This window comes from Phyllobates terribilis, unplaced genomic scaffold (assembly GCF_046119375.1).
Source record: "Phyllobates terribilis strain yellow unplaced genomic scaffold, ASM4611937v1 Scaffold_10__3_contigs__length_209671492, whole genome shotgun sequence".
Classification (NCBI taxonomy): Eukaryota; Metazoa; Chordata; class Amphibia; order Anura; family Dendrobatidae; genus Phyllobates; species Phyllobates terribilis.
Window position 1 is genome coordinate 80,085,765 of NW_027362770.1, and position 25,978 is coordinate 80,111,742.

The 25,978-nt window shown below is 42.8% G+C and overlaps 1 protein-coding gene across 2 annotated transcripts in view; it reads right to left on the minus strand.

Annotated features, from left to right (window-relative positions):
• Positions 1-749: 749 nt before the first annotated feature.
• Positions 750-25,978, minus strand: part of LOC141164416 (electrogenic sodium bicarbonate cotransporter 1-like) — a 766,124-nt gene continuing 740,895 nt past the window's right edge. For both annotated transcript variants that reach the window (XM_073649614.1, XM_073649613.1), the window contains 2 exons: positions 13,741-13,829; positions 750-2,814 (listed from right to left, as the gene is read on the minus strand). In XM_073649614.1, the coding sequence (XP_073505715.1) occupies positions 13,776-13,829 (54 nt within the window). In that variant the 3' untranslated portion in view covers positions 750-2,814; positions 13,741-13,775. The remainder of the gene's footprint in view (positions 2,815-13,740; positions 13,830-25,978) is intronic.

Here is a 25,978-nt window from a genome sequence, read left to right on the forward strand (position 1 = left end):
TTTCTGAACAAGTTCGCTCATCTCTAATCACAAGCTCACCAGTAAGTCAGTTGTATTACAAGAGTAAGTTACCAATGAGAACAAGAATTATCAGCTAATTGCCACAAATATTATCGACAAGTTCTGACAAAACATTGGATAGCTGTCACGGGTGCGTCAGATATGAGAGACAGTCGCCCTGCAGTTGGTTGCAGGAGAGCTCTTCGTTTGGATTTACAGACACCTTCTTATATCTGTCTCATTTTAGGAGCCTGCAGCTACCTCCCTCTGGCTAATTGACATCCAGGCCTGGGTGTTTACATACTTCCTATTTGCTATAGGGAGGTGCCAGTGATATTCACATGACCCCTTGTGAAGGCTTGGAGCTGTTGCAGTGTGCTTACTTCCTGTTTGATGCTAAGAGGCCGTGTGTCTCTGAAGTCGGCTCAAGCTAAGTTTCTTCCCCTGTGTCTGTCTCCCCTTGCTGTCTTTAGTTGTTAGTGGGGACTGACTAGCACTCATTCCCCCCTTCTCTAGCTAGAGAGATACGGGGTTTTAGGTTCCTGATCGGCGATTGGTGAGAAACTAATATAGGGATGGTAGGGAAGACAGGGTGATATCAGATCAGCCTAGGAGGTCTCCACCCCTTTTTTCCTTAGTGTCTGGGCTCCCTTCCCCTCATCCCTTCGTGTTGCACTTTGTCTTTCTTACACTGTGCGTGACAATAGCACTAGGACCAATGTTGGTCTATGGGGACATGCACATAATAATAATAAGAATAATTTTTATTTCTATAGAGCCAACATATTCCGCTGCACTTTACATTTTAGAGGGGACTTGTACAGACAATAAAAGACATTACAGAATAATGATAATCACATAAATCAACAGATACCAGAAGGAGTGAGGACCCTGCTCGCAAGCTAACAATCTATGAGGAAATAGGGGAAACACGAAAGGTGGATGGTAACAATTGCTTGTATTGTACGGTCAACCATCAATGTAATAAAAAGGGTAATCACTTAATGCTAAATGAGCCAATCATCAACCAGTATTTGAACAAGTACAGACACAGTAGTCTACTAAGTGATGGGTTGTGTGAACAGTTGATATGAGGGACCTGATTTGGAAGGAAGTTTTGTATGGGATAAAAAAAGGAATAGTTAGATCGGTGAGGTGATAGGCCAGTCTAAAGAAATGCGTTTTTAGGGCACGCTTAAAACTGTCAGTATTGGGGATTAATTGAAGAGTCCTGGGCAGTGTATTCCAAAGAATTGGCACAGCACGTGAGAAGTTTTGGAGACAGGAATGGGAGGTCCGGATTATTGAGGATGTTAATCTTAGGTCATTAGCAGAATGGAGGGCACGGGTAGGGTGGTAGACTGAGACGAGAGAGGAGATATAGGGCGGTGCTGAAGCATGGAGGGCTTTGTGGGTGAGGGTGATTAGTTTTTATTGAACTTTATAGCGGATGGGTAACCAGTGCAACTGGCACAGGGTGGAGGCATCGGTGTAGCGGTTGGCAAGGAATATGATCCTGGCTGCTGCATTTAGGACAGATTGGAGAGGGGAGAGTTTAGTAAGAGGGAGCCCGATAAGTAGAGAGTTGCAGTAGTCCAGACAAGAATGAATCAGGGCAACAGTAAGAGTTTTTGCGGAGTCAAAGGTAAGAGTAAGTTCAGTTTTTGCCAGGTACAGTTTCAGATAGAGGGAGGACATGATTTTAGAGATGGCGGAAAGACAATTACTGGTGTTTTGTATTAATTCAAGGGTGAGGTTAGGAGATGATCTGTATAATTGGGTGTCATCAACATAGAGATGGGACTGAAAACCAAATCTACTAACTGTTTGTCCAATAGGGATGGTGTATAAAGAGAAGAGGAGGGGGCCTAGGACCGATCCTTGACGAACCCTGACAGTAAGGGGAAAAGGGGAGGAAGAGGAGCCTGCAAAAGATACAGTGAAGGAGAGGTCAGATAGGTAGGAGGAGAAACAGGATAGAACAGTGTCCTTGAGCCCGATAGAGCAGAGCATCATGAGGAGTAGCTGGTGATCCAGTGTCGAATGCTGTAGAGAGATCCAGGAGAATCAGCAGGGAGTAGTGACCATTAGATTTAGCTGTTAGTAGATCATTAGAGACTTTAGTGAGGGCAGTTTCAGTGGAGTGTAAAAAGCGAAAATGTGCGATATTTTCCTTGGACCGAGTAAGTCCAAGGAAAAAAATTGTAGCATGTCCGATTTTGATCTGATAGTCACATCGCACTCAGCCATACAAATCAATTAGTGCGTGAAAACCATTGGACTGCACTCCGATGACATCTGAGTGCCGTCCGATTTCCACGCACTGACACAATGGAAAAGATGTAGAAATTTTGTTCTCCATCTACTCCTCACAGTTTGCTCCAATTCTCTCATCCAAGATAATCGGATCATACTATGCTGACACTCTGTTCAAACTCTGATCAGACTTTGATCAGAGTGTCATTTGCATAATTGTCCTGGTTTTCTCAATTGAGAAAATCTACGGCCATTTGAGCCTAGCCAGAAAGAGAGTTATTTTAATGTTGTCAACCTGTAAAAAATCCCAATTTATAAATACTTCTCAATTTCACCATTTCACTTTTTTTTCTTTATTCATAGAACTAGGATTTAGATTATTTTACGTCATTAAATAGCCAATTAATATGTCAAGTTGCATTATTTTTAACACGTGATGTACAATTCCTATAATGATTGCAAAATAAATTAATAATAATGAAAAAAAGATTCAATACTTTATTTTCATAAAAAGTACACTATTTCAATTCAGTATTCTGCAGTGTCCTTTCTTCCACCCTGGGGGGGAAAAGAAAGTAAATGTGATTTAATTATAGTAGCAAAAAAACTGTCACAATGTTCAAAAGAACAATAAACATATTTCTCCTTTCTACATATTTAAAGGTAAATGAAATTAAAATAAAAGATAAATAAGATTATATCTCCCTACAACTGTCATTAGGGGAATCTATCGAAGATTACTGCATATGTTTTCCAAGGAACTGAATAATAACATTGAAAACAACTCTTAAAGTTGATCTGTCACCAGATTTCAAATACAAATTGCGTACATTATTAAATAGACCTAAGGAGGCTGCAGTATTCACTTTGAAAATTCATGTCAGAATTGCTCTGGGAAATCTCTGCAACGCAGAAGAGAGTGATGGTCACTAAAAGTCCATTTTGAAAATTATACAAAATTTTATTAATATATAAATACAAATTTTATATATACATACAAGCAGTGCACAGCGAAGGGACACAATACTGAAGACAATAATATATCTATAATAACATCAAAAACCGCAGTATCAATATTGTAAGACTGCACCTGGCACATAGGAGGTATTCAAATGGCGATAATTACCTGGATAAACAATTGGCAGCTGGGCACCGCTGTGCACGTCACCCCGATGCGCGTTTCGGCAGAAACCTTTCTCAAGGGGTACATATACATCTTAACCACCCACCTTTATATTAGGTGTACTAACACAGAGGCCATAGAGTGCACACACGTATCACCACCCACACCGGAAGCGCACACTCGCACGCTTAATCATGTCACATGACTGTCAGAACAAAGTGTCACGTCACAGTTGCCATGGAGGTGCATCACGTGATCAAATGATCACATGGCCGGAAATGTTGAGCGCCATGTTGCCATGGACCCGGCCCGCGTCTGCATGCCTAAAGCCTATGTGACGCGAGAAAGATTTCTGCCGAAACGCGCATCTGGGTGACGTGCACAGCGGTGACCAGCTGCCAATTGTTTATCCAGGTAATTATCGTTGTTTGAATACCTCCTATGTGCCAGGTGAACTCTTAGAATATTGTTAAATCTAATATTAGTGTTTCTGATACTAATACCTGGAAGACAAGAATACTGATTTAATATTGAGAGTCAATTCTATGATATGTATGGGAGTATTGCATATTTACATTAACAAATATATGGGATAGGAATATTTAGAAAAACCTTCCCCTTGTCTCTCTTTCTCATAAACAACTTTTTATATATTTTCAATCTGGTTATCTGTGCGCTGCTGCGGTTTCTGATGTTTTTATAGCTATATTATTGTCTTCAGTATTGTGTCCCTTCGCTGTGCACTGCTTGAATGTATATGTAAAATTTGTATTTATGTACTAATAAAATTTTGTATAATTTTCAAAATGGACTTTAGTGGCCATCACTCTCTTCTGCGTTGCAGAGATTTTCCAGTGTTATGTGTATGATGGTCCATCCTGTTTTCAGGTCCCTTTTTGGCAGTAGTATGGACTTCCCTAGATTACAACCCCAGACAAAAATTATGGAATCACCGGGCTCAGAGGATGTTCATTCAATTGTTTAATGTTGTTGAAAAAAGCAGATCACAGACATGGCACAAAACTAAAGTCATTTCAAATGGCAACTTTATGGCTTTAAGAAACACTAAAAGAAATAAAGATAAAAAATGTGGTACTCAGTAAGGGTTATTTTTTCAGACAAAGCAGAGGGAAAAAATTATGGAATCACTCAATTCTGAGGAAAAAATTATGGAATCACCCTGTAAATTTTCATTTCCAAAACTAACACCAGCATCAAATTAGATCTGCTCGTTAGTCTGCATCTAAAAAGGAGTGATCACACCTTGGAGAGCTGTTGCACCAAGTGGACTGACATGAATCATGGCTCCAACACAAGAGATGTCAATTGAAACAAAGGAGAGGATTATCAATCTCTTAAAAGAAGGTAAATCATCACGCAATGTTGCAAAAGATGTTGGTTGTTCACAGTCAGCTGTGTCTAAAATCTGGACCAAATACAAACAAGATGGGAAGGTTGTTAAAGGCAAACATACTGGTAGACCAAGGAAGACATCAAAGCGTCAAGACCGGAAACTTAAAGCAATATGTCTCCAAAACAGGAAATGCACAACAAAACAAATGAGGAACGAATGGGAGGAAACCGGAGTCAATGTCTGTGACCGAACTGTAAGAAACCGCCTAAAGGAAATGGGACTTACATACAAAAAAGCTAAACATAAGCCGTCATTAACACCTAAACAGAAAAACACAAGGTTACAATGGGCTAAGGAAAAGCAATCGTGGACTGTGGATGACTGGATGAAAGTCATATTCAGTAATGAATCGCGAATCTGCATTGGGCAAGGTGATGATGCTGGAATTTTTGTTTGGTGCCATTCCAATGAGATTTATAAAGATGACTGCATGAAGAGAACATGCAAATTTCCAAAGTCATTGATGATATGGGGCTGCATGTCAGGTAAAGGCACTGGGGAGATGGCTGTCATTGCATCTTCAATAAATGCCCAAGTTTACATTGATAGTTTGGACAGTTTTCTTATCCCATCAATTGAAAGGATGTTTGGGGATGATGATATCATTTTTCAAGATGATAATGCATCCTGCCATAGAGCAAAAACTGTGAAAACATTCCTTGAAAGAAGACACATAAGGTCAATATCATGGCCTGCAAATAGTCTGGATCTCAATCCAATTGAAAATCTTTTGTGGAAGTTGAAGAAAATGGTCCATTACAAGGCTCCAACCTGATCTGGCAACAGCAATCAGAGAAAGTTGGAGCCAGATTGATGAAGAGCATTGTTTGTCACTTATTAAGTCCATGCCTCAGAGACTGCAAGCTGTTATTAAAGCCAGAGGTGGTGCAACAAAATACTAGTGATGTATTGGAGTGTTCTTTTGTGTGTTTGTTTTTCATGATTCCATAATTTTTTCCTTGATTCCATAATTTTTTCCCTTTGCTTGGTCTGAAAAAAATACCGTTAGGCTATGTGCCCACGATGCAGAAATGCTCAGGATTTTTTCCTGAGCGTTTCTGCATCTCCCTGGCAGAAAAAAACGCATTGTACATGCGTTTTCCTGCCAGGGACATGTGGAAGTGAAGCGTTCTTCACTTGTATTTCCGCATGGGGGTTGACAAGCGCTTTCCAAGCGATTTTAGCATCACTTGGAAAGTGCTTGTCAACTTGGTCACACTATATAAATCCATGCAAACGGCATGGATTTATATAGTGTGACCGAAAGAATGGTAAAAAAAATAAAAAAATAAATATATACTTACCCTCTGATGGCCCCCGGAGTCTTGTGTCCCTCCATCCAGACTGCCAGCAGCGGTACACTGAAGGACTAGCCGACGTCAGCGTCGCGTGACCAGTCACATGACTATGACGTCAGCGCAGCTCCTTCAGTCCATCGCTAGCTGCCGGCATGAAAGGACGAGGGCAGCGGGGGGCCGCCAGAAGGTAAATATAATCTTTATTTTTTATTTTATTCTTTTTTTTTTCACAGGTTTTATGGTACCCGGGTCCGGAGAAGAGTCTCCTCTCCTCTAGACCTTGGTACCATCTGCACATTGAACGCATGTATTCCGCATGTCCTTATCTAGTGAAGCGGAATGCATGCATTCTAATGCAAGTCAATGGCGGCGAAAACGCAGCGCTTCCGCAAAATAATTGGTAGTGCTGCGTTTTTTTCCGCAATGATAATCCGCAGCGGAAATTTCCGCAGCATGTGCACAGCACATGGGGATTATCATTGGGGAACATGGCAGGCCTTCTACCATGCGTTTTTTAAGCATTTCTGCAGCGTTTTTGCCACTGCAGAAACGCTTAAAAAACGCATCGTGGTCACACAGCCTTTTACAAACACCAAAAGAAAATTCTGGCATTTCAATTATTTTTCTTGTTACGTTGTTTACTAAATCTGTTTTATATTTTGATAGATCGGACTTTTATGAAAGCAGTAATAGCAAATATGTGTATTTTTTATTAATTGTTCTTTGTTCAATGGGGTAAATGGGAGATGCATTGAACATGTGTTTTTTTACTTTTTTCATAGTTTACAAAACATATTTTTTTACTTTTTATTGTATTTAATAGTCAGCCTTGCTATGTTTAGTGAAAGTCACAATTTCCTATGGACGCTAGCCACAGGAGAATCATCATGAAAGCACGAGGGTCACCAGCAGACTCTCGGCTGTCATGGCAACCCTTCGGCACCCCCCAATCACATCACGGGTGTGCCAATGGGCGCGTGAAATAATACTGCTGGCACCTTGTTAAATGTGAGAGCCCGCATCAAAAGCAGGGACACGTAAATGTACGTCATATGTTGTGAAGGGGTTAAACAGCAGAGTTTGGAGGCTGCTAACACTGTCAGCACCTGCCCCATATGGAGTGGGCTCAGCTCCTGAACACACTCCAAACATCTGCAAAATGTACAGTAAATCTATGTCACATATCAGGAAGAAGTGAATATCCCAGCCTCATTAGGTCATTGAGAGTTATGCAATAATTTGGGCTGTTTGTATTGTGAAATCTGACAGATTTGCTTTATGCTTAGCTTGTATGTTTATAAACTCCATGTTTTGTACTTGATGCTACCAGATGTACTCCAAACACAAAGCCTACACAGAATAAAACTGAGTAGAAGAACAAAGACTATTCTACCGCTCGGACACAGTTTTATTCTAGCCAGGTGCTTTTTTTATGGATAGAGAGATCATGCTTCTACTTTGTTTGCATCAGGAACATAGTGCTTTATACCCCCAGCACTTTATACCCCAAGCAATCAACCTAACCATGGAATATGTGATAAATGAAATGGGGGGGCGGCTACACCCTTAAAGGGAGTCTGTCACCCACTGGGACGCTTTTAATGTATTACTATGGGCATACAGGTGCTAGGACTATTTAACAATTCTACCTGTATGCCTCATAGCTGCTGTCTAGTTGTTGAGAAATAGACTTTATCCTTTTATGTTAATTAGTTAATTAGCTCTGTGGTGTGCGTTGCCTGGAAGAAAACTTTGCCTCCTGTGTTAATTTACGTACCACTCTCTTCCAATGCACGTCACAGTGCCATATGACGTGCAGACTTGGCACCAGAATCCCACGCCCTGCACTTGCGCGATTATGCATACCTTCTCCGCCCTGCTATGGGCAGTTGTAGCACCCCGAGGGTTCGGCCGCTACAGGGGTATTGCACCTCAGACCAGAGGTGTGATATTCCACTCCCAGGTAAGGATGGAGTATGGACCAGGGCTCAGTTAGCTGCATACAGCACACACACCCCATTTCCGAGGGACAGCTCAACGGTGCTCCCACTAGACAGAAGTGCAGGCACGACCGACTATGTCCCTGTCTGGAGTGGGGAGGGGGGTGGAACACCCAGTGCTGTAGGGGCAGATAGGGGTTGGTTCCTGAGCGTAGGTAGGAGCCCATTGGTTGCTGGTCACCTGGGCTCATGGTCAGAGGGAGGTATAAAAGGTGGGCACCATCTTAGATCTAGGTTCTGTCCAGAGAGGAGAAGACAGGGAGTAGAGGCTCCATAGGAGCTCTACTCCAGGAGGGCCTAGTGAGAGGCCGAGGAGGAGGTGAAGGGGAGCTGTGGTGCCACCTGAGCCCAGCTCCACGATAAGGGAGGATAAGAAATAACAGGAAAGACGGAGGAGAGACAGAGAAACCGAAGGGCTCAGGAACAAGAAGGTGGAAGGGACCCTAAGAACCCACGAGAATCCAGGGTGAAGGGTCAGGCAGATTAAGGGTACCGGATCCCAAGTTGGTGGAGGAGAAACTACCCTCAGCCAAAGACCGGACGTCGTGATCATTTAGTGGTGCGACACCTCATCAAACCTGCTAGGAAGGTACCATATAGGACAGCGGAGGACGGGGCCCACGTTTAACCGCACAAGTCCGCGGCAGCTGGACAAAAGTGGGTCACTGGTGAGGCAGGCCAGAGAAAGGACAAAAGGGGGGTCCTGAGCCATACTCCTGAACTGCCTGGGAGTTGACCGAGCCCCACACCTGGTGGACGCAGCGCGGCTCGGGCGGTCACTACGTGTACAGTGACCCGGAGTACCTGAACTGTGAGTAAAAGACATTGGACTGCAGTACGTTGTCTGTGTGCTCTTTCGCTCCTCCAGCACTAACGGTACTGGGACTCTCACCACCATCACTCCCACCATACACCACACTGCCCTGGGGCCGCACTCTTCCCGTGGGGAGTCACACCATCCCAGCTGCACACATCATTGGCCCCAGCGGTCTGCCCTGAAGATGCGGTTCCTAATAACCGCAATCCACGGGTGGCGTAGTCGGACATTATCTGAAACATCTGAAAGGCTGCCACTGGTCTGACCACCCTGAGCCACGGGACCGGGTCGCCACTACTACCCCCATCGTCTCCCTATCGCCCGGTTCCAAGTGCCCCATGGCCCAGGGGGCGAGTCACAGTCTTCACCGTTCTTCTGCATAGGTGAGTCACTGCTACTTCAGTGACTCACCAGCGCAGAAGAACAATGAAGCCAATGCCCATAGCAGAAGGTATGCATAATTGTGCGAGTGCAGGGCACAGGCACGGGATTCCGGTGCCACAATTGCACGTCACATGGCACTATGACGTGCATTAGAGGGGGGTGGTATGCAAATTAACCCAGAAGGCAGAGTTTTCTTCCAGCCACCACATTTTAATAAGTCTGGAAGAACTTATTAACATAAAAGTCTAATTCCCAGAAACAAAACAGCAGCTATGTAGCATACAGGTGTAGACCGGGTACTAGGGAGGTCTCTCCCAGAATACAGTGGGCCGAGGACAAAGAACACGACTAGGCTATTTGTTAAGGAACTAGTTTTTACTAACAACGAAAACTGAGAAAGGCAAGAAGGAAACACAGTTAAATATCACACATACAGTTGTGCTCAAAAGTTTACATACCCGGGCAGAATTTATGCTTTCTTGGCCTTGTTTCAGAGAACATGAATGATAACAAAAAACTTTTTCTCCACTCATGGTTATTGGTTGGGTAAAACCATTTATTGTCAAACTACTGTGTTTTCTATTTTTAAATGTTAATGACAACCAAAAACATCCAAATGACCCTGATCAAAAGTTAACATACCCCAGATCTTAATGCCCCCTTTAACAACAATGACAGCTTGAAGTCTTTTGTGGTAGTTGTGGATGAGGTTCTTTATTTTCTCAGATGGTAAAGATGCCCATTCTTCTTGGAAAAAAGCCTCCAGTTCCTTTAAATTCCTGGGCTGTCTAGCATGAACTGCGTGCTTGAGATCTCCCCACAGTGGCTAAATGATATTGAGGTCAGGAGACTGAGATGGCCACTCCAGAACCTTCACTTTGTTCTGCTGTAGCCAATGACAGGTTGACTTGGCCTTGTGTTTTGGATCGCTGTCATGTTGGAACGTCCAAGTACGTACCATGCGCAGCTTTCGAGCTGATGAGTGCAAATTTGCCTCCAATATTTGCTGATAAAGGGCTGCATTCATCTTTCCTTCAACTTTTACCAAGTTTCCTGTGCCTTTGTAGCTCACACATCCCCAAAACATCAGCGATCCACCTCCGTGCTTTACTGTTGGAATGGTGCTCCTTTCATCATAGGCATTGATGACCTCTCTCCAAATGTAACGTTTATGGTTGTGGCCAGAAAGTTCAATTTTGGTCTCATCACTCCAAATCACCTTGTTCCAGAAGTTTTGAGGCTTGTCTCTGTGCTGTTTGGCGTATTTTAGGTGAGATACTTTGTGGCATTTGCGCAGTAATAGCTTTCTTCTGGCGACTCGACCATGCTGTCCTGAATTTCAGCTGATGTTATTTGTGGGTTTTTCTTTGCATCACGAACAATTTTCCTGGCAGTTGTGGCCAAAATTTTTGTTGGTCTACGTGACTGTGGATTGGTTTTTAAAGAACTTCTGATTTTCCATTTGTTAATCACAGTTTGAATGCTGCTGACGGGCATTATCAATTCCTTGGATATCTTTTTGTATCCCTTTCCTGTGTTATACAGTTCAACTACCTTTTCCTGTAGATCCGTTGACAGTTCTTTTGCTTTCCCCATGACTCACAATACAGAAACATCAGCGGCTGGATGAAAGATGCAATAGTCTGTCTGGATCCTAGAAACTTACTCAGCTTTTATGTACACACACTGATTACAAGCAAACAGGTCACAGGTGAGGATGTTACCTTTAGTAGCCATTCAAACCCATTTGTGTTAAATTCTGTGCATGTTATCAGGTCAAAATCACCAGGGTATGTGAACTTTTGATCAAGGTCATTGGGATGTTTTTGGTTGTCATTAAGATTTAAAAAGAGAAAACACAGTAGTTTGACAATAAATGGTTTCACCCAACCAATAACCATCATTTATCATTCATATTCTCTGAAACAAGGCCAAGAAAGCAAAAATTCTGCCGGGTATGTAAACTTTTGAGCACAACTGTACCTAGCCCAGGTCAGCTAGGACCAATAGGCCCAGAATGTTCTATCGGATTCACTATAATTTGCCTGACCTGTGGTTCTGCCTAATGCGTTAACTACGAGTTACCCAGAACAAGGGTGTAGTTAGATGAGTGCAAGAAGCAGTGCAGTGCACTGTGCAATGGTGCAGCGCAGAGATTCACAAACTTAACGTTCTTATAAAATTACAATTCTGTTATACTATCTGTACAGAAGCTCACCCACTGAGGGGAGTATCTAGCTAAGGTTCACACAGCCCTATTAGCAAACAATGTCTCTAACTGAGAATCTATGTTTGGTGCCAACTCTCTCTATAGTCTGCGTGCACGCTCCCACCTGGATTCCTATGGTGGTGCATGTGCTCAGGACTTACTGGCCGTTAACTGATCACTGAAGATGCTGCATGATCGTAAAAGATAAAAGATGTTATTGGTGTTTTGGCCATTAGATGGCAGCGGTTTGCACATTCATACTACTGTCAACTTTATGCCAGTTGGGACACAGGAAAATGAACTCTAAGATGGCTGCCTCCAACTCCCAGAAATCCTTCAGTTTCTAACTGTCGCTGAGGGCGGCCCAAACTGGTTAATTCCCTGTGTCCTAACTGACATACAGGTGACAGTAGTATGAAAGTGCAAACCGCTGCCATCTGATGGGCAAAACACAAATAACATCTTTTATGTCTACACATGTAATACATATCTACTAAAACAGCTTTAGATGGGAGTGGAGTGGGAATCTTCAACCACCCTCTTACACAGGTAGGACTATTTTAACAATTCTATCATCTGTATTACCATTGTAATAGCTTAAACGCGTTCCAGGGGGTGACAGACTCCCTTTAAGAGCCCAACTGATTACGAGAGAAAAGGGACCCTAATCCACCATTCTTCTGCAAAGAGGTGGGCTTAAATGGAGTGTCTGCTGAGCTGTGGGAGATGATGCTGCTGCTCTGCTCCAAGTCTATGGCACTGAAGGAAGCAACTCAGGATCCCTGTTTCAGTGTAGTTGGGGGACTCAGTGATGGAGCCTTGGGATTATATATTTTGGCAAATGTACATTATTCCATAGATAAACTTTAACCCCTTTACAGCCTGGTACGTAATAGTACGCACCAGGCTGTCACCCCCTGTTCAGTGCTGAGCCCACACTGAACCGGGCACATGTCAGCTGATTATTACAGCTGACATGTGCCTGCAACAGCCACGGGTGGAATCTCTGACAGCGGCATTTAACATCGCCGCGCCAGAAGCGCATCACTTACCCCGCCCATCGGTGACCTCATCACGTGATCGCGGGTCACCGATGTGTGGGCATGACAACCCTGGGTCTCCAGCAGACCCCAGTGGTTGTCATGAAAAGATTGCTAAGAGTGCCATCTAGTGGTTGGCGCTCATAGCACAGAAGCATTTCTGCTACATAGAGGTGTTCTGTTCATCACCTCTATGTAGCAGAGGCGATCAGGTAATTGCTGCTTCTAGTCTCCTATGGAGACTATTGAAGCAAGCAAAAAGTGTAAAAAAATGTTTTTAAAAATATTAAAAAATTTAAAAAAATATGAAAGTTTAAATCACCTCCCTTTCGCCCCATTCAAAATAAAATAATAATAATAAAAAAAACACGTACACATATTTGGTATCGCCGCGTTCATAATTGCCCGATTTATCAATATAAAAAAAGAATTAATCCGATCGGTAAACGGCGTAACGAGAAAAAAATTCTAAATGTCAGAATTACGTTTTTGGTCACTGTAACATTGCAATAAAATGCAATAACGGGCGATCAAAACATCGGATCTACCCCAAAATGGTATCAATAAAAACTTCAGCTTGGCGCACAAAAAATAAGCCATCACCCGGCCCCAGATCTTGAAAAATGGGGACGCTGCGGGTCTTGGAAAATGGCGCCATTTTTTTTTTTTTTTAGCAAACTTTGGAATTTTTTTTACCACTTAAATAAAAAAGAACCTATACATGTTTGGTGTATACAAACTCGTAATGACCTGAAGAATAATAATGGCAGGTCATTTTTAGCATTCAGTGAACGTTGTAAAAAAAAATAAAAAAAAAACATCTGTGGTATTGCACTTTTTTTGCAATTTCACCACACTTGGAATTTTTTTCCCGTTTTCCCGTACACGATATGGTAAAACCAGTAAGGTCATTCAAAAGTACAACTCATCCCGCAAAAAATAAGCCCTCACATGGCCATATTGACAAAAAAATAAAAATGCTATGGCTCTGGGAACAGGGGGAGCAAAAAATGAAAATGCAAAAATGGAAAATCCCAGGGTTGCGAAGGGGTTAATGAATAAAAAAATCACTTATGTTATGATAGTTTTGCAACATTAACTATAAAGTTATGGTATATTAGCTATAAAATGCACACTATAGTTCAGTAGAAAACATTCTGTTGTATACTTGATTGCTACAAATGATATTCATATCTTACCATTTCACTTTGCAGAAGGGGGCATCATCTCTGTGCTAATTTACTGAAATGTTAATTTCAGGCGCTTTTTCTTGATATTTTAACTCCGTCTATAGCATAAAAAGAAAAAAACAGAAAACATTTACTACTAAATGTTCTTTGATTTAAAAAAAAAACAATGTTATGCTTAAAATATGCTCAGAATATTTTATAGTGAAACTCTTTTACTATATTTCTTCATTTATTTCATTTTCATTGTTGCACTTGCTAACTGGAAACTCAATGAGCTACTGTGTTGATGGCTGTATTATCATTGTTATGTGTCCTAATATATAGGACTTTGAATGCATAATGGTGCAGTTTTGTGAATTAACTGGGGTGTCTTTCATAAATATCCATTTCATTTTTCCTTAGTAACTTTTGAATTGTCCTGCCTTTCAATTAATATTTATGCACATTTTAGGTAAAATTTATACTCTGAAAAAAATACAGTATCCGAATAGATGACAAGTCAAGCAGAGAGTTGATTTCTAGGATACTAATATGTTTGTGAGTTTAAGCATTGTGTATAAATATGTGAATGAACTAGCTATTGAACCCGTTCTATGCCCGGGTGGCGAGCATTTTTATTGGTACATTTCCGGCGCCATTTTTTTTTTAATACACTATGTCTACGAATTCGCATATACAATGTCTTCAATAAAATGGCGCCAGATAGAGCAGTATGGGCATGCCCTGACTCCGGCACCATTTCATTGAAGTAAATTAAAGGGATCCTGTCATCAGAAATAATGCTTTTAACCTGCATATATGCGGCTAATCTGCAGGTTAATAGCATTATTATGCTGCCCAGCGCCCGCATGCAGCCAAATGCAGCGGGGGAAAATGAAATGTATTCTCCCCGATAGCATTCAGTTTCAGTCATAGAGGGGGGGGGGTGCTGGTTCGGTCACCACTCTGAGTATACTGAGTGTCCCCTATAATCGCGCCCCCAGTCCTGACTGACACTGGCTCTACATTGAGGCCGGCTGTCAGTCAGGGCCGGGGTTACAGCTGGTGCTCTGTGTCCGCAAAGCAATGACTGAACCGGCACTGGGCCAGACGACATGACTGAAACCGAATGCTGCCCATCCTGGTATATGGTCCCCCATTCTTATATATGCTCCCCCATTCTGGTATATGCTTCCCCCATCCAGAGCCCCCCATTCTGGTGTTAGCTCCCCCATCCGCGTCCCCCATCCTGGTGTATGCTCCCCCATCCGCGTCACCATCCTAGTATATGCACCCTATCCTAGTATATACTCCCTCATCCGGGTCCCCCATCCTGGTATATGTCCCCCCCCCATCCTGGAATATGCTCCAAATTTCTCGGAAGAGAAGGAGCGCCATTTGACTTTTTGAATGTAAAATGTGCTTGAATAATTAGCAGTCGCCATATCGCATTTGGGGAGCCCCTGATGTGCATAAAGAGTGGAAACCCCAACAAGTGACACCATTTTGGAAACTAGACCCCTTCAGGAACTTCTAGATGTGTGATGAGCACATTGAACCCCCAGGTGCTTTATTGTGAAAATAAAAAAAAATCAATTTTTTTCTACAAAAATATTATTTTAGCCAAAAAATAATTATTTTCAAAAGTGTAGCAGGAGAAAGTGGACCCCAAAATTTGTTGTGCAACTTCTGCTGAGCACGCACATACCCCATATGTGGTCGAAAACTACTTTTGAGGTACTATGCAAAGCTCAGAAGGGAAGAAGCGTCATATTGGAGTTCATATTTTGCTGGGCTGGTTTGACGGTGCCATGTCACATTGGCAGAGCCCCTAAGGTGCCAAAACAGCAGAACCCCCCATAAGAGACCCCATTTTACAAACTACACCTCTCAATGAATTCATCTAGAGATGCAGTGAGAATGTTGACACCACACGTGCCTCACATAATTTTACACCATTGGGCAGTGAAGAAAGAATAATTACATTTTTACCACCAAAGTTTTGTTTTAATCCCAGATTTTAGATTTTGGCCCACGAGGCGTTTTTTAAACATTTCCGCAGTGGCAAAAACGCTGCAGAAATACTTAAATACCCAGGTGTGGAGGACAGGAGACTCTCCTCCGGACCTGGGTACCATAGAAAACTGTAAAAAAAATAATAAAATAAAAAATAAATGCTATACTTACCTTCTGATAGCCCGCGGTGCACTCGTCCTCCCTTGCCGGCAGATCGCGATGGACAGGAGGACCTGCGCTGACGTCATAGTCATGGGACGGGTCACGTAACGCTGACGTCGGCAGGTCCTTCAGTGTACCGCGATCTGCCGGCAGCCAGGACGGAGTGAAGCAAGACTGCGGGGGCCATCAGAAGGTAAGTATAGATTTATTTTTTATTTTTTACCATTCTTTAAGGTCACAGTATATAAATCCATGCCATTTGCATGGATTTATATAGTGTGACCAAGTTGACAAGTACTTTCCAAGTGATGCTAAAATCGCTTGGAAAGCACTTGTCAACCCGCATGCGGAAATGCATGTGAAGAACGCTTCACATCCGCATGTCACTGGCAGGAAAAACGCATGTACAATCCGTATGCATTTTTTTCTGCCAGGGAGATGCTGAAACGCTCAGGAAAAATCCGGAGCATTTCTGCATCGTGGGCACATAGCCTTTCACACTGTGAAATGGGTAAAAATGGCACCAAAATTTGTCACACAATTTTTGCTGAATGTAGAAATACCCCATATGTGGCTGCACAGTACTGCTTAGCCACACGGCTAGGCTCCGAAGGGACAGAGTGCAGATTTTCCTAGAATAATATGTAGACTACATATACACAGCTCTTAAGTGCTAGAAGAGCAGACTCCCTCAAGTGACCACATTTTGGAAATTATACCCCTTTGGGAATTTATGTACATATGTGGTGAGGATTTAACTACATGGGTGTTTTCCAGAAACGAGCAACATGCTGCTGAATAAAAATTGCAAACAGCCTTTGTGACCAGTACGTTATGCCCAGCTCATGCTTTTGGAGACATGCACCCGTAAATTAGGCGGGCTCTCATCGCTACAGAAATGTCAAACATGTGGACGCTAACTGTGGTGTAGGCACACTGTGGGGCTCAAAAGGGAAGTGGGCATTTGTATTTGGGAACACAGAATTTGCTGAATTACTTTTGGGGGGCAAGGGCCATTTTACTTTTCCAGAACCTTTGTGCCACTAGTAACGTGAAAGCCCCCTATATTTCCGATAACAGATGATGGACCTGAGTAGGGACTTGCTTTTTTTGTGGATTGAATCAAAGCTTTTATTGTGATCCAAAATGTTATGTAAAGTGTTCCGATTTATTCTGTGCTCTATGCTGAGCACTGATATCGGGGTTTCCATCTAAATCTCCAAGTGACGTAATTCAGATGAAACCCCCAAGGGATCCATTCACTATAATGAGGCAGCAGTGCTAGGCCTCTTTCATACGTCAGTGTATCCGGTATGTGTGGTGACAGTTTCCACATGTACCGGAGACACATACACACACAGACCCATTCAAATGAATGGGTCTGTGCACATATCAGTGTGTTTCCACGGACCGGGTGTCCATGGGCAAAATCCGTTGACATGTCTGGTTTTTTTTGCGCTGCACGGGCCGCAGAACATCCCACACAGATGACACATGGATGACATCCGTGTGTCATCAGTGTGACATGTACTGACGCCTGGGAATCCCAAGTGCTACGTGCTGAACGCTGCCCTAAGCATTGTCCCCTGATTGCGCTGTGAACAGCGCGAGCAAGGGACAATGAAGAGGGTAGTATTCTGCTCCTGCTGTGTCCTGGTGTAAAAATGATAATAAAAAAAATCCTTATACTCACCTGTTTGAAGATGTCCCCCACTGTAACCACCTGACCGCTCACGCAGAGGAGTTGGGGAGAATGACTCACTTCAGCGAGCGGGCCCCTGCTCTATGCTGAGTTCAGTGAGTGACAGGACACCGCTCGCAGAGCGCAGATCCGGGGCTCGCAGCGCTAGCAGGGGACAATGATGAGGGCAGGGTTCAGCACCCGGCACTTAGTAACAGTGCTAACTGTACTGCTGATTCCCAGGTGCCGGTACATGTGTTCCTGATGAGGCACATGGGCGACACGTGGTTGCCACACGTATGCGACGTAGGTGCACACGGACACACGGCTTTCTCCGGTACTGTTTTTTATGGTACCGGAAATATCAGGACGCGTGAAACCGGCCTTACTCTGGACTCTGTCTGGCCTCTGTTTAGCAGTGTCCTTTTTTTCAGCTGTTCACAAAACTGTGGCCGACGGCACTTTCATGCACGCCTAATAAAAAGATGGACAATGTGGGATCACAGGCCAGACGGTGCTCCCATCTGCTTCATTACAGGGAATCTCCCGCCAAGAGTTCCGTCTGAATCACGTATTTCAGATTTACACGGAAACCCCAGTATAAGCGCTTAGCGCAGAGCGGAGGATGTACGTGCGCAGAGCCATAATGCGATCTTTGGGAGGCAGAATGAACAAATCAGCAGCAGATGAAGAATTGGTTTTATTTATTTTTTACGCTGTTCCTCATCCAGTATAAGTGATTAGAGGACTTTATTCTTCGGGTCGGTGTGATTACCGCGATACCAGATTTATATTGTGTTTTTATGGCAGCTGTCACACACTAAAAAATGTTTTTTTTTGCTAAGACTAGCTTTTATATCGCCATACTTTTTGAGAGCTATAATTTTTCCACATTTCACCCGACAGAGTCATGTAAGGGCTTTTTTTTTGCCGGACAAGTTGATGTTTTTATTGGTACCATTTTTAGCCATGAGACATTTTTTGATCGCTTTCTATTCCGATTTTTGGGAGGCAGAATAAACAAAAACCAACAATTCTGGAATTGTTTTTTTTATTTTTTTCATGCCGTTCCACGTGTGGTAAAATTGATAAGGCAGCTTTATTATTATGGTCAGTACGTTTACAGCGATACTATATTTATATAGTTTTTTATGTTTTGGCGCTTTTAGACAATAAAAACTATTTTATAGAAAAAATAATTTTTTTGCTTTGCTATATTCTGAGAGCTGTAACGTTTTTATTTTTCGGCTGATGGAGCTGTATGGTGGCTGTTTTTTGCAGGCCAAGATGACGTCTTCAGAGGTACCATTTTTATTTATATTCGTCTTTTTGATCGCGTTCTATTCCACTTTTTGTTCGGCAGTATGATGATAAAGAACAGTTTTTTGCTTAATTTTATATCTATTTTATCGGATGCAGCGATACCAAATGTGTACTTTTATTTTATTATTTTTTACCATAATAATATTTATTTATGGGTACTATATATATATATATATATATATATATATATATATATATATATATACAGTACAGACCAAAAGTTTGGACACACCTTCTCATTTAAAGATTTTTCTGTATTTTCATGACTATGAAAATTGTACATTCTCACTGACGGCATCAAAACTATGAATTAACACATGTGGAATTATATACTTAACAAAAAAGTGTGAAACAACTGAAAATATGTCTTAAATTCTAGGTTCTTCAAAGTAGACACCTTTTGCTTTGATGACTGCTTTGCACACTCTTGGCATTATCTTGATGAGCTTCAAGAGGTAGTCACCGGAAATGGTCTTCCAACAATCTTGAAGGAGTTCCCAGAGATGTTTAGCACTTGTTGGCCCTTTTGCCTTCACTCTGCGGTCCAGCTCACCCCAAACCATCTTGATTGGGTTCAGGTCTGGTGACTGTGGAGACCAGGTCATCTGGCGTAGCACCCCATCACTCTCTCTCTTGCTCAAATAGCCCTTACACAGCCTGGAGGTGTGTTTGGGGTCATTGTCCTGTTGAAAAATAAACGCAAACTGGATGGAATAGCATGCCGCTGCAAGATTCTGTGGTAGCCATGCTGGTTCAGTATGCCTTCAATTTTGAATAAATCCCCAACAGTGTCACCAGCAAAGCACCCCCACACCATCACACCTCCTCCTCCATGCTTCATAGTGGGAACCAGGCATGTAGAGTCCATCCGTTCACCTTTTCTGCGTCGCACAAAGACACGGTGGTTGGAACCAAAGATCTCAAATTTGGACTCATCAGACCAAAGCACAGATTTCCACTGGTCTAATGTCCATTCCTTGTCTTCTTTGTCTTCTTTAGCCCAAACAAGTCTCTTCTGCTTGTTGCCTGTCCTTAGCAGTAGTTTCCTAGCAGCTATTTTACCATGAAGGCCTGCTGCACATAGTCTCCTCTTAACAGTTGTTGAAGAGATGTGTCTGCTGATAGAACTCTGTGTGGCATTGAGCTGGTCTCTAATCTGAGCTGCTGTTAACCTGCGATTTCTGAGGCTGGTGACTCGGATAAACTTATCCTCAGAAGCAGAGGTGACTCTTGGTCTTCCTTTCCTGGGGTGGTCCTCATGTGAGGCAGTTTCTTTGTAGCGCTTGATGGTTTTTGCAACTGCACTTGGGGACACTTTCAAAGTTTGCCCAATTTTTCAGACTGACTGACCTCATTTCTTAAAGTAATGATGGCCACTCGTTTTTCTTTACTTAGCTGCTTTTTTCTTGCCATAATACAAATTCTAACAGTCTATTCAGTAGGACTATCAGCTGTGTATCCACCAGACTTCTGCACAACACAACTGATGGTCCCAACCCCATTTATAAGGCAAGAAATCCCACTTATTAAACCTGACAGGGCACACCTGTGAAGTGAAAACCATTTCCGGTGACTACCTCTTGAAGCTCATCAAGAGAATGCCAAGAGTGTGCAAAGCAGTCATCAAAGCAAAAGGTGGCTACTTTGAAGAACCTAGAATATAAGACATATTTTCAGTTGTTTCACACTTTTTTGTTAAGTATATAATTCCACATGTGTTAATTCATAGTTTTGATGCCTTCAGTGTGAATGTACAATTTTCATAGTCATGAAAATACAGAAAAATCTTTAAATGAGAAGGCGTGTCCAAACTTTTGGTCTGTACTGTATATATATATATATATATATATATATATATATATATATGTATATATATATATATATATATATATATATATATATATATATATATACAGTGCATCACATAGGAGACAGTGGGGCTGGTGTATTTACATTACATAGGAGACAGTGGGGCTGGTGTACACAACATATAGAAAACAGGAAACTTTAGCCCTGGCTGACCCTAAAGCTAGGCCCTGGGTAGGGAGGGGGAGAGGTGAGCACTAATCAGCCCCACTGCAACTAAAGACAAACCAAGGAAATAGACAAAGGGATACACTTAGCTTTGAGAAGACACCAGAGAGATAACTACTACAATTCACAAATTGAGGTGGATGGCATGCAGAATTAACCTCAGTGACAGACTACAGCAGTGGCGCACTGCTGATGTGACTTCCCAACTGTTTTCAAGAAAGTAGACAACTCCTTTAAGGTTGTAAGATCCTCATTAGTGATAACCAAACCCCTGGATTTCCAGGTTTGCCCAAACTTTTTAAAAAGTCTGGTTTGGAACCTGAACTTGACCCCGGACACCGAACCCCATATAAGTCAAGGGGGATCCGAACTTCAGTGCTGTAAAATGGCGGTATAATGGTCAGAGTCAGGGCTGGGGGCGCTGAAAAAGGAAGAAAAATGGGGGGTAAGAGCAGGACAATTGCCCTGCAAACAAAAGTGTATAAAAAAATGACTTAAACTGGTTATTTCACCATAGCAATCATGGTAAAATAGGAAGTAAATGAATAACATAAACATTTTAACAGTGCCCGCTCAGAGACTGAGAATTGCTACTGTTAGTCCAGTTAAAAATTTCACTCATAGAGAATGGGGGAAAGTATCCCCACTGAAGCAGCTTACAAATTTCACCCCCAGACCATGGGGTAAAGTACCCCCCCACACACACACACACACATAGGCCAATTCAAATTTCACCCACAGAACATGGGGAACAATACTCCCACATGAGATTATTTAAAATTTCAGCCACAGAGCATGGTGCACAATACCCCCACAGAAGAACAATACTAGAGATGAATGAACAAGTTCGGAAAACGTTAGTTTTTTTCAAAATTAGCACAACCATTGCACATTCCGATTCACGATCGACACACAAGTGGTTTTTTTACTGAAAATCGAACAAATTTGTCAAAAGTGTGGTAAATGATCGACTTTCCACTACTGTATTTGGCTAGGATAGTGGTGCTGACTTTGGTTAGGATAGAGGTGCTGTATGATGAGCTGGGGGGACGTGTTTGATGAGGGGAGGGGGTGGTGAGAGGTCAGAGTAGTGGTGGACTGTTAATCTTATTTTGTTTTTCTTTAACTTAATGTGTGGAGATTCCAGCAAGCCAATCAAAGCACAGGAAACATCCACAATGTCAAGACACAAGGGCTTCTGTCACTGGCTGCTGAAGTCACACGTCCCTCTCCATATAAGCAGCGGACATGTTGTTTTAGCGCCATTTTGTCAGTGTAACAGCGCAGAGAGGCTGCTCCTGCTGTTGCTCCTGGATACTGAGAGAGTGAGATAGTTAGCTAGGCAGTTGCTTGTAAGTCAGATAGTTAAGATAGATAAGATCCTGTGTGGCTGTGAAATCGGCTTTATAGCAGATCAATCATTTTTGCTATTAGTGTGGTCCAGACAGAGACAGCAGGCAACATTTTAGCATAGAATTCTGTTGTGCTTAAATTGTGCTCCATGCAGGAGTACACCTTTGAAACTCTATTTTTTTCTGTTCCTACAATGCAACATAAAGCAGGTCATATCTGAGCTTGTAATTCTTTTGCGTTGAGATGCAGCTGTATCCAGGGCCCCACATTAAAAAATCTAATTTTTTTCTGTTAATACCGTGCTACATAAAGCAGGCCACATCTCAGCCTTTAATTCTTTGGTGCTGATATTCTGCTCCATACCGGGGTTCACATTATAAAATCTAAATTTGTTTTGTTACTGTCGTGCTACAGAAACTAGGCTACATACAGTACAGACCAAAAGTTTGGACACACCTTCTCATTTAAAGATTTTTCTGTATTTTCATGACTATGAAAATTGTACATTCACATTGAAGGCATCAAAACTATGAATTAACCCATGGAATTATATACTTAACAAAAAAGTGTGAAACAACTGAAAATATGTCTTATATTCTAGGTTCTTCAAAGTAGCCACCTTTTGCTTTGATGACTGGTTGGCACACTCTTGGCATTCTCTTGATGAGCTTCAAGAAGTAGTCACCAGAAATGGTCTTCCAACAATCTTGAAGGAGTTCCCAGAGATGCTTAGCACTTGTTGGCCCTTTTGCCTTCACTCTGCGGTCCAGCTCACCCCAAACCATCTCGATTGGGTTCAGGTCTGGTGACTGTGGAGGCCAGGTCATCTGACGTAGCACCCCATCACTCTCCTTCTTGGTCAAATAGCCCTTACACAGCCTGGAGGTGTGTTTGGGGTCATTGTCCTGTTGAAAAATAAATGATGGTCCAACTAAATGCAAACCGGATGGAATAGCATGCCGCTGCAAGATGCTGTGGTAGCCATGCTGGTTAAGTATGCCTTCAATTTTGAATAAATCCCCAACAGTGTCACCAGCAAAGCACCCCCACACCATCACACCTCCTCCTCCATGCTTCACGGTGGGAACCAGGCATGGAGAGTCCATCCATTCACCTTTTCTGTGTCGCACAAAGACACGGTGGTTGGAATCAAAGATCTCAAATTTGGACTTATCAGACCAAAGCACAGATTTCCACTGGTCTAATGTCCATTCCTTGTGTTCTTTAGCCCAAACAAGTCTCTTCTGCTTGTTGCCTGTCCTTAGCAGTGGTTTCCTAGCAGCTATTTTACCATGAAGGCCTGCTGCACAAAGTCTCCTCTTAACAGTTGTTGAAGAGATGTGTCTGCTGTTAGAACTCTGTGTGGCATTGACCTGGTCTCTAATCTGAGCTGCTGTTAACCTTCGATTTCTGAGGCTGGTGACTCAGATAAACTTATCCTCAGAAGCAGAGGTGACTCTTGGTCTTCCTTTCCTGGGGCGGTCCTCATGTGAGCCAGTTTCTTTGTAGCACTTGATGGTTTTTGCAACTGCACTTCGGGACACTTTCAAAGTTTTCCCAATTTTTCGCACTGACTGACCTTCATTTCTTAAAGTAATGATGGCCACTTGTTTTTCTTTACTTAGCTGCTTTTTTCTTGCCATAATACAAATTCAAACAGTCAATTCAGTAGGACTATCAGCTGTGTATCCACCAGACTTCTGCACAACACAACTGATGGTCCCAACCCCATTTATAAGGCAAGAAATCCCACTTGTTAAACCTGACTGGGCACACCTGTGAAGTGAAAACCATTTCCGGTGACTACCTCTTGAAGCTCATCAAGAGAATGCCAAGAGTGTGCCAACCAGTCATCAAAGCAAAAGGTGGCTACTTTGAAGAACCTAGAATATAAGACATATTTTCAGTTGTTTCACACTTTTTTGTTAAGTATATAATTCCACATATGTTAATTCATAGTTGTGATGCCTTCAGTGTGAATGTACAATTTTCATAGTCATGAAAATACAGAAAAATCTTTAAATGAGAAGGTGTGTCCAAACTTTTGGTCTGTACTGTATGAGGTAGTAATTCTTTTGCGCTGAGATTCTGCTGTATCCAGGGCTTGTCCAGAGGAGAAAATCAAATTTTTTCTGTTATTACCGTGCTACATTAAGCAGGCCACATTTCAGCTTTTAATACTTTGATGCTGATATTCTTCTCCATACAGAGGTTCACTTGATAGAATCTAAATTTGTTGTCTTACTACTGTGCTACAGAAACCATGCCACATTTCAGCTTTTGAGCTTATATCACAGAGATGGCTGCTCTCTGTGATATAACATGGAGTATTTTCTCTAGTGCACACAAGCACTAAGAGGACTAATTAGTGCACCTGGGACTGGGTTACGGGTAGCTGTGAAGAGTTGGGCAGTTCTAGCTACCCACATACCTCACCTCTGGGTGTGGCTACCAGCCTATATAATGGAGGCTGTTGTTTGACACATGGTCTGTGTTTGGAGGGAGACCTCCTGTGTGTTATCTCCAGACTGAGCTGTGTGCTGGATGCTTACCTGTCTATGTGACCACAGGTCTGGTTTACCAGAGACTTTGCTAAAAGGACTGTTTTCTTTGGTTTTGCCTGCACTAAAGGCTGTTTGTTTGCATTTTTCTGTTGTCGGTTTATGAAACCAATAAACCACTATGGACATTTAAAGAAACATGCCTCCTTTTTGCCTCTCATCGCACCTGAGTGAGTACAATACCTACAATTAGTGTTAGACATGCAGGCAGCGTTCTCAGTAGACACGTGTGACCGCTATAAGAAGGACTGCATGCCCTGGGTGAAGTCTGCCATAAGCCAGCTAGTGACACCGGACAAGATGGAGGACAGGCGCAGCAGACGCAGCAAGCACAGCATCAACAGCAGATGGCGCAACAGGAGACCACCAAATTTCTTATGCAAAAGCACCAGCAGCATGCCCAACAGGACCAGTGCCGACAACAGCAGCAGCAGATCGATTTGCTAGCAGAAGTGATCTGTGGCACGGCAACAGCACAACAAGGTCAGTGGGTGATCTTTCCATCTGGATGGCGGTAAGGGGAGCCCTGCAGAAAATGACCCCGGGGGATGATATAGAAGCCTTCCTGACCGTTTTGAAAGGGTCGTCGAGAGTTAGAAGCTTCCATTAGAGCAGTGGGCCGAGGTGCTGATGCCATATTTGGCGGGGGGGCACAAGAAGGCTTACTATGACTTGGCTCTGCAGGACACCAAGGAGTATGGTAAACTCAAGACCGAGATTCTGGCACGCTTGGGGGTGATGATGACTGTCAGGGCACAACGGGTCCACTGCTGGGTGTATTGCCGGTACAAACCCCCTCGCTCCTAAATGTTTGACCTTTTGTACCTGGTCCCAAAATGGCAGCAGCCGGAGTCCTCTACTCCTGTGCAGATGGTGGAGCGAGTGGTAATGGACAGGTTTGTGCACTCCCTGCCGAGAACACTACAGAGTTGGGTTGTCCAGGGTGATCCCCGGAATGCCGATGAACTGATTAGACTAGTCGAGAGATACCAGGGGATTGAGGGTTCCTTGGGAAGGCAGCCCACTCCATACTGGGGGTCCCAACAGAGGGCGGAGGCCTAAAAGGGGTTGGGGTGTCCAAGGTCCAAAGGGGTGGGGGAGGTGGTGCCCAAGGTCCCTTTGGGTGATGTGATTTGCT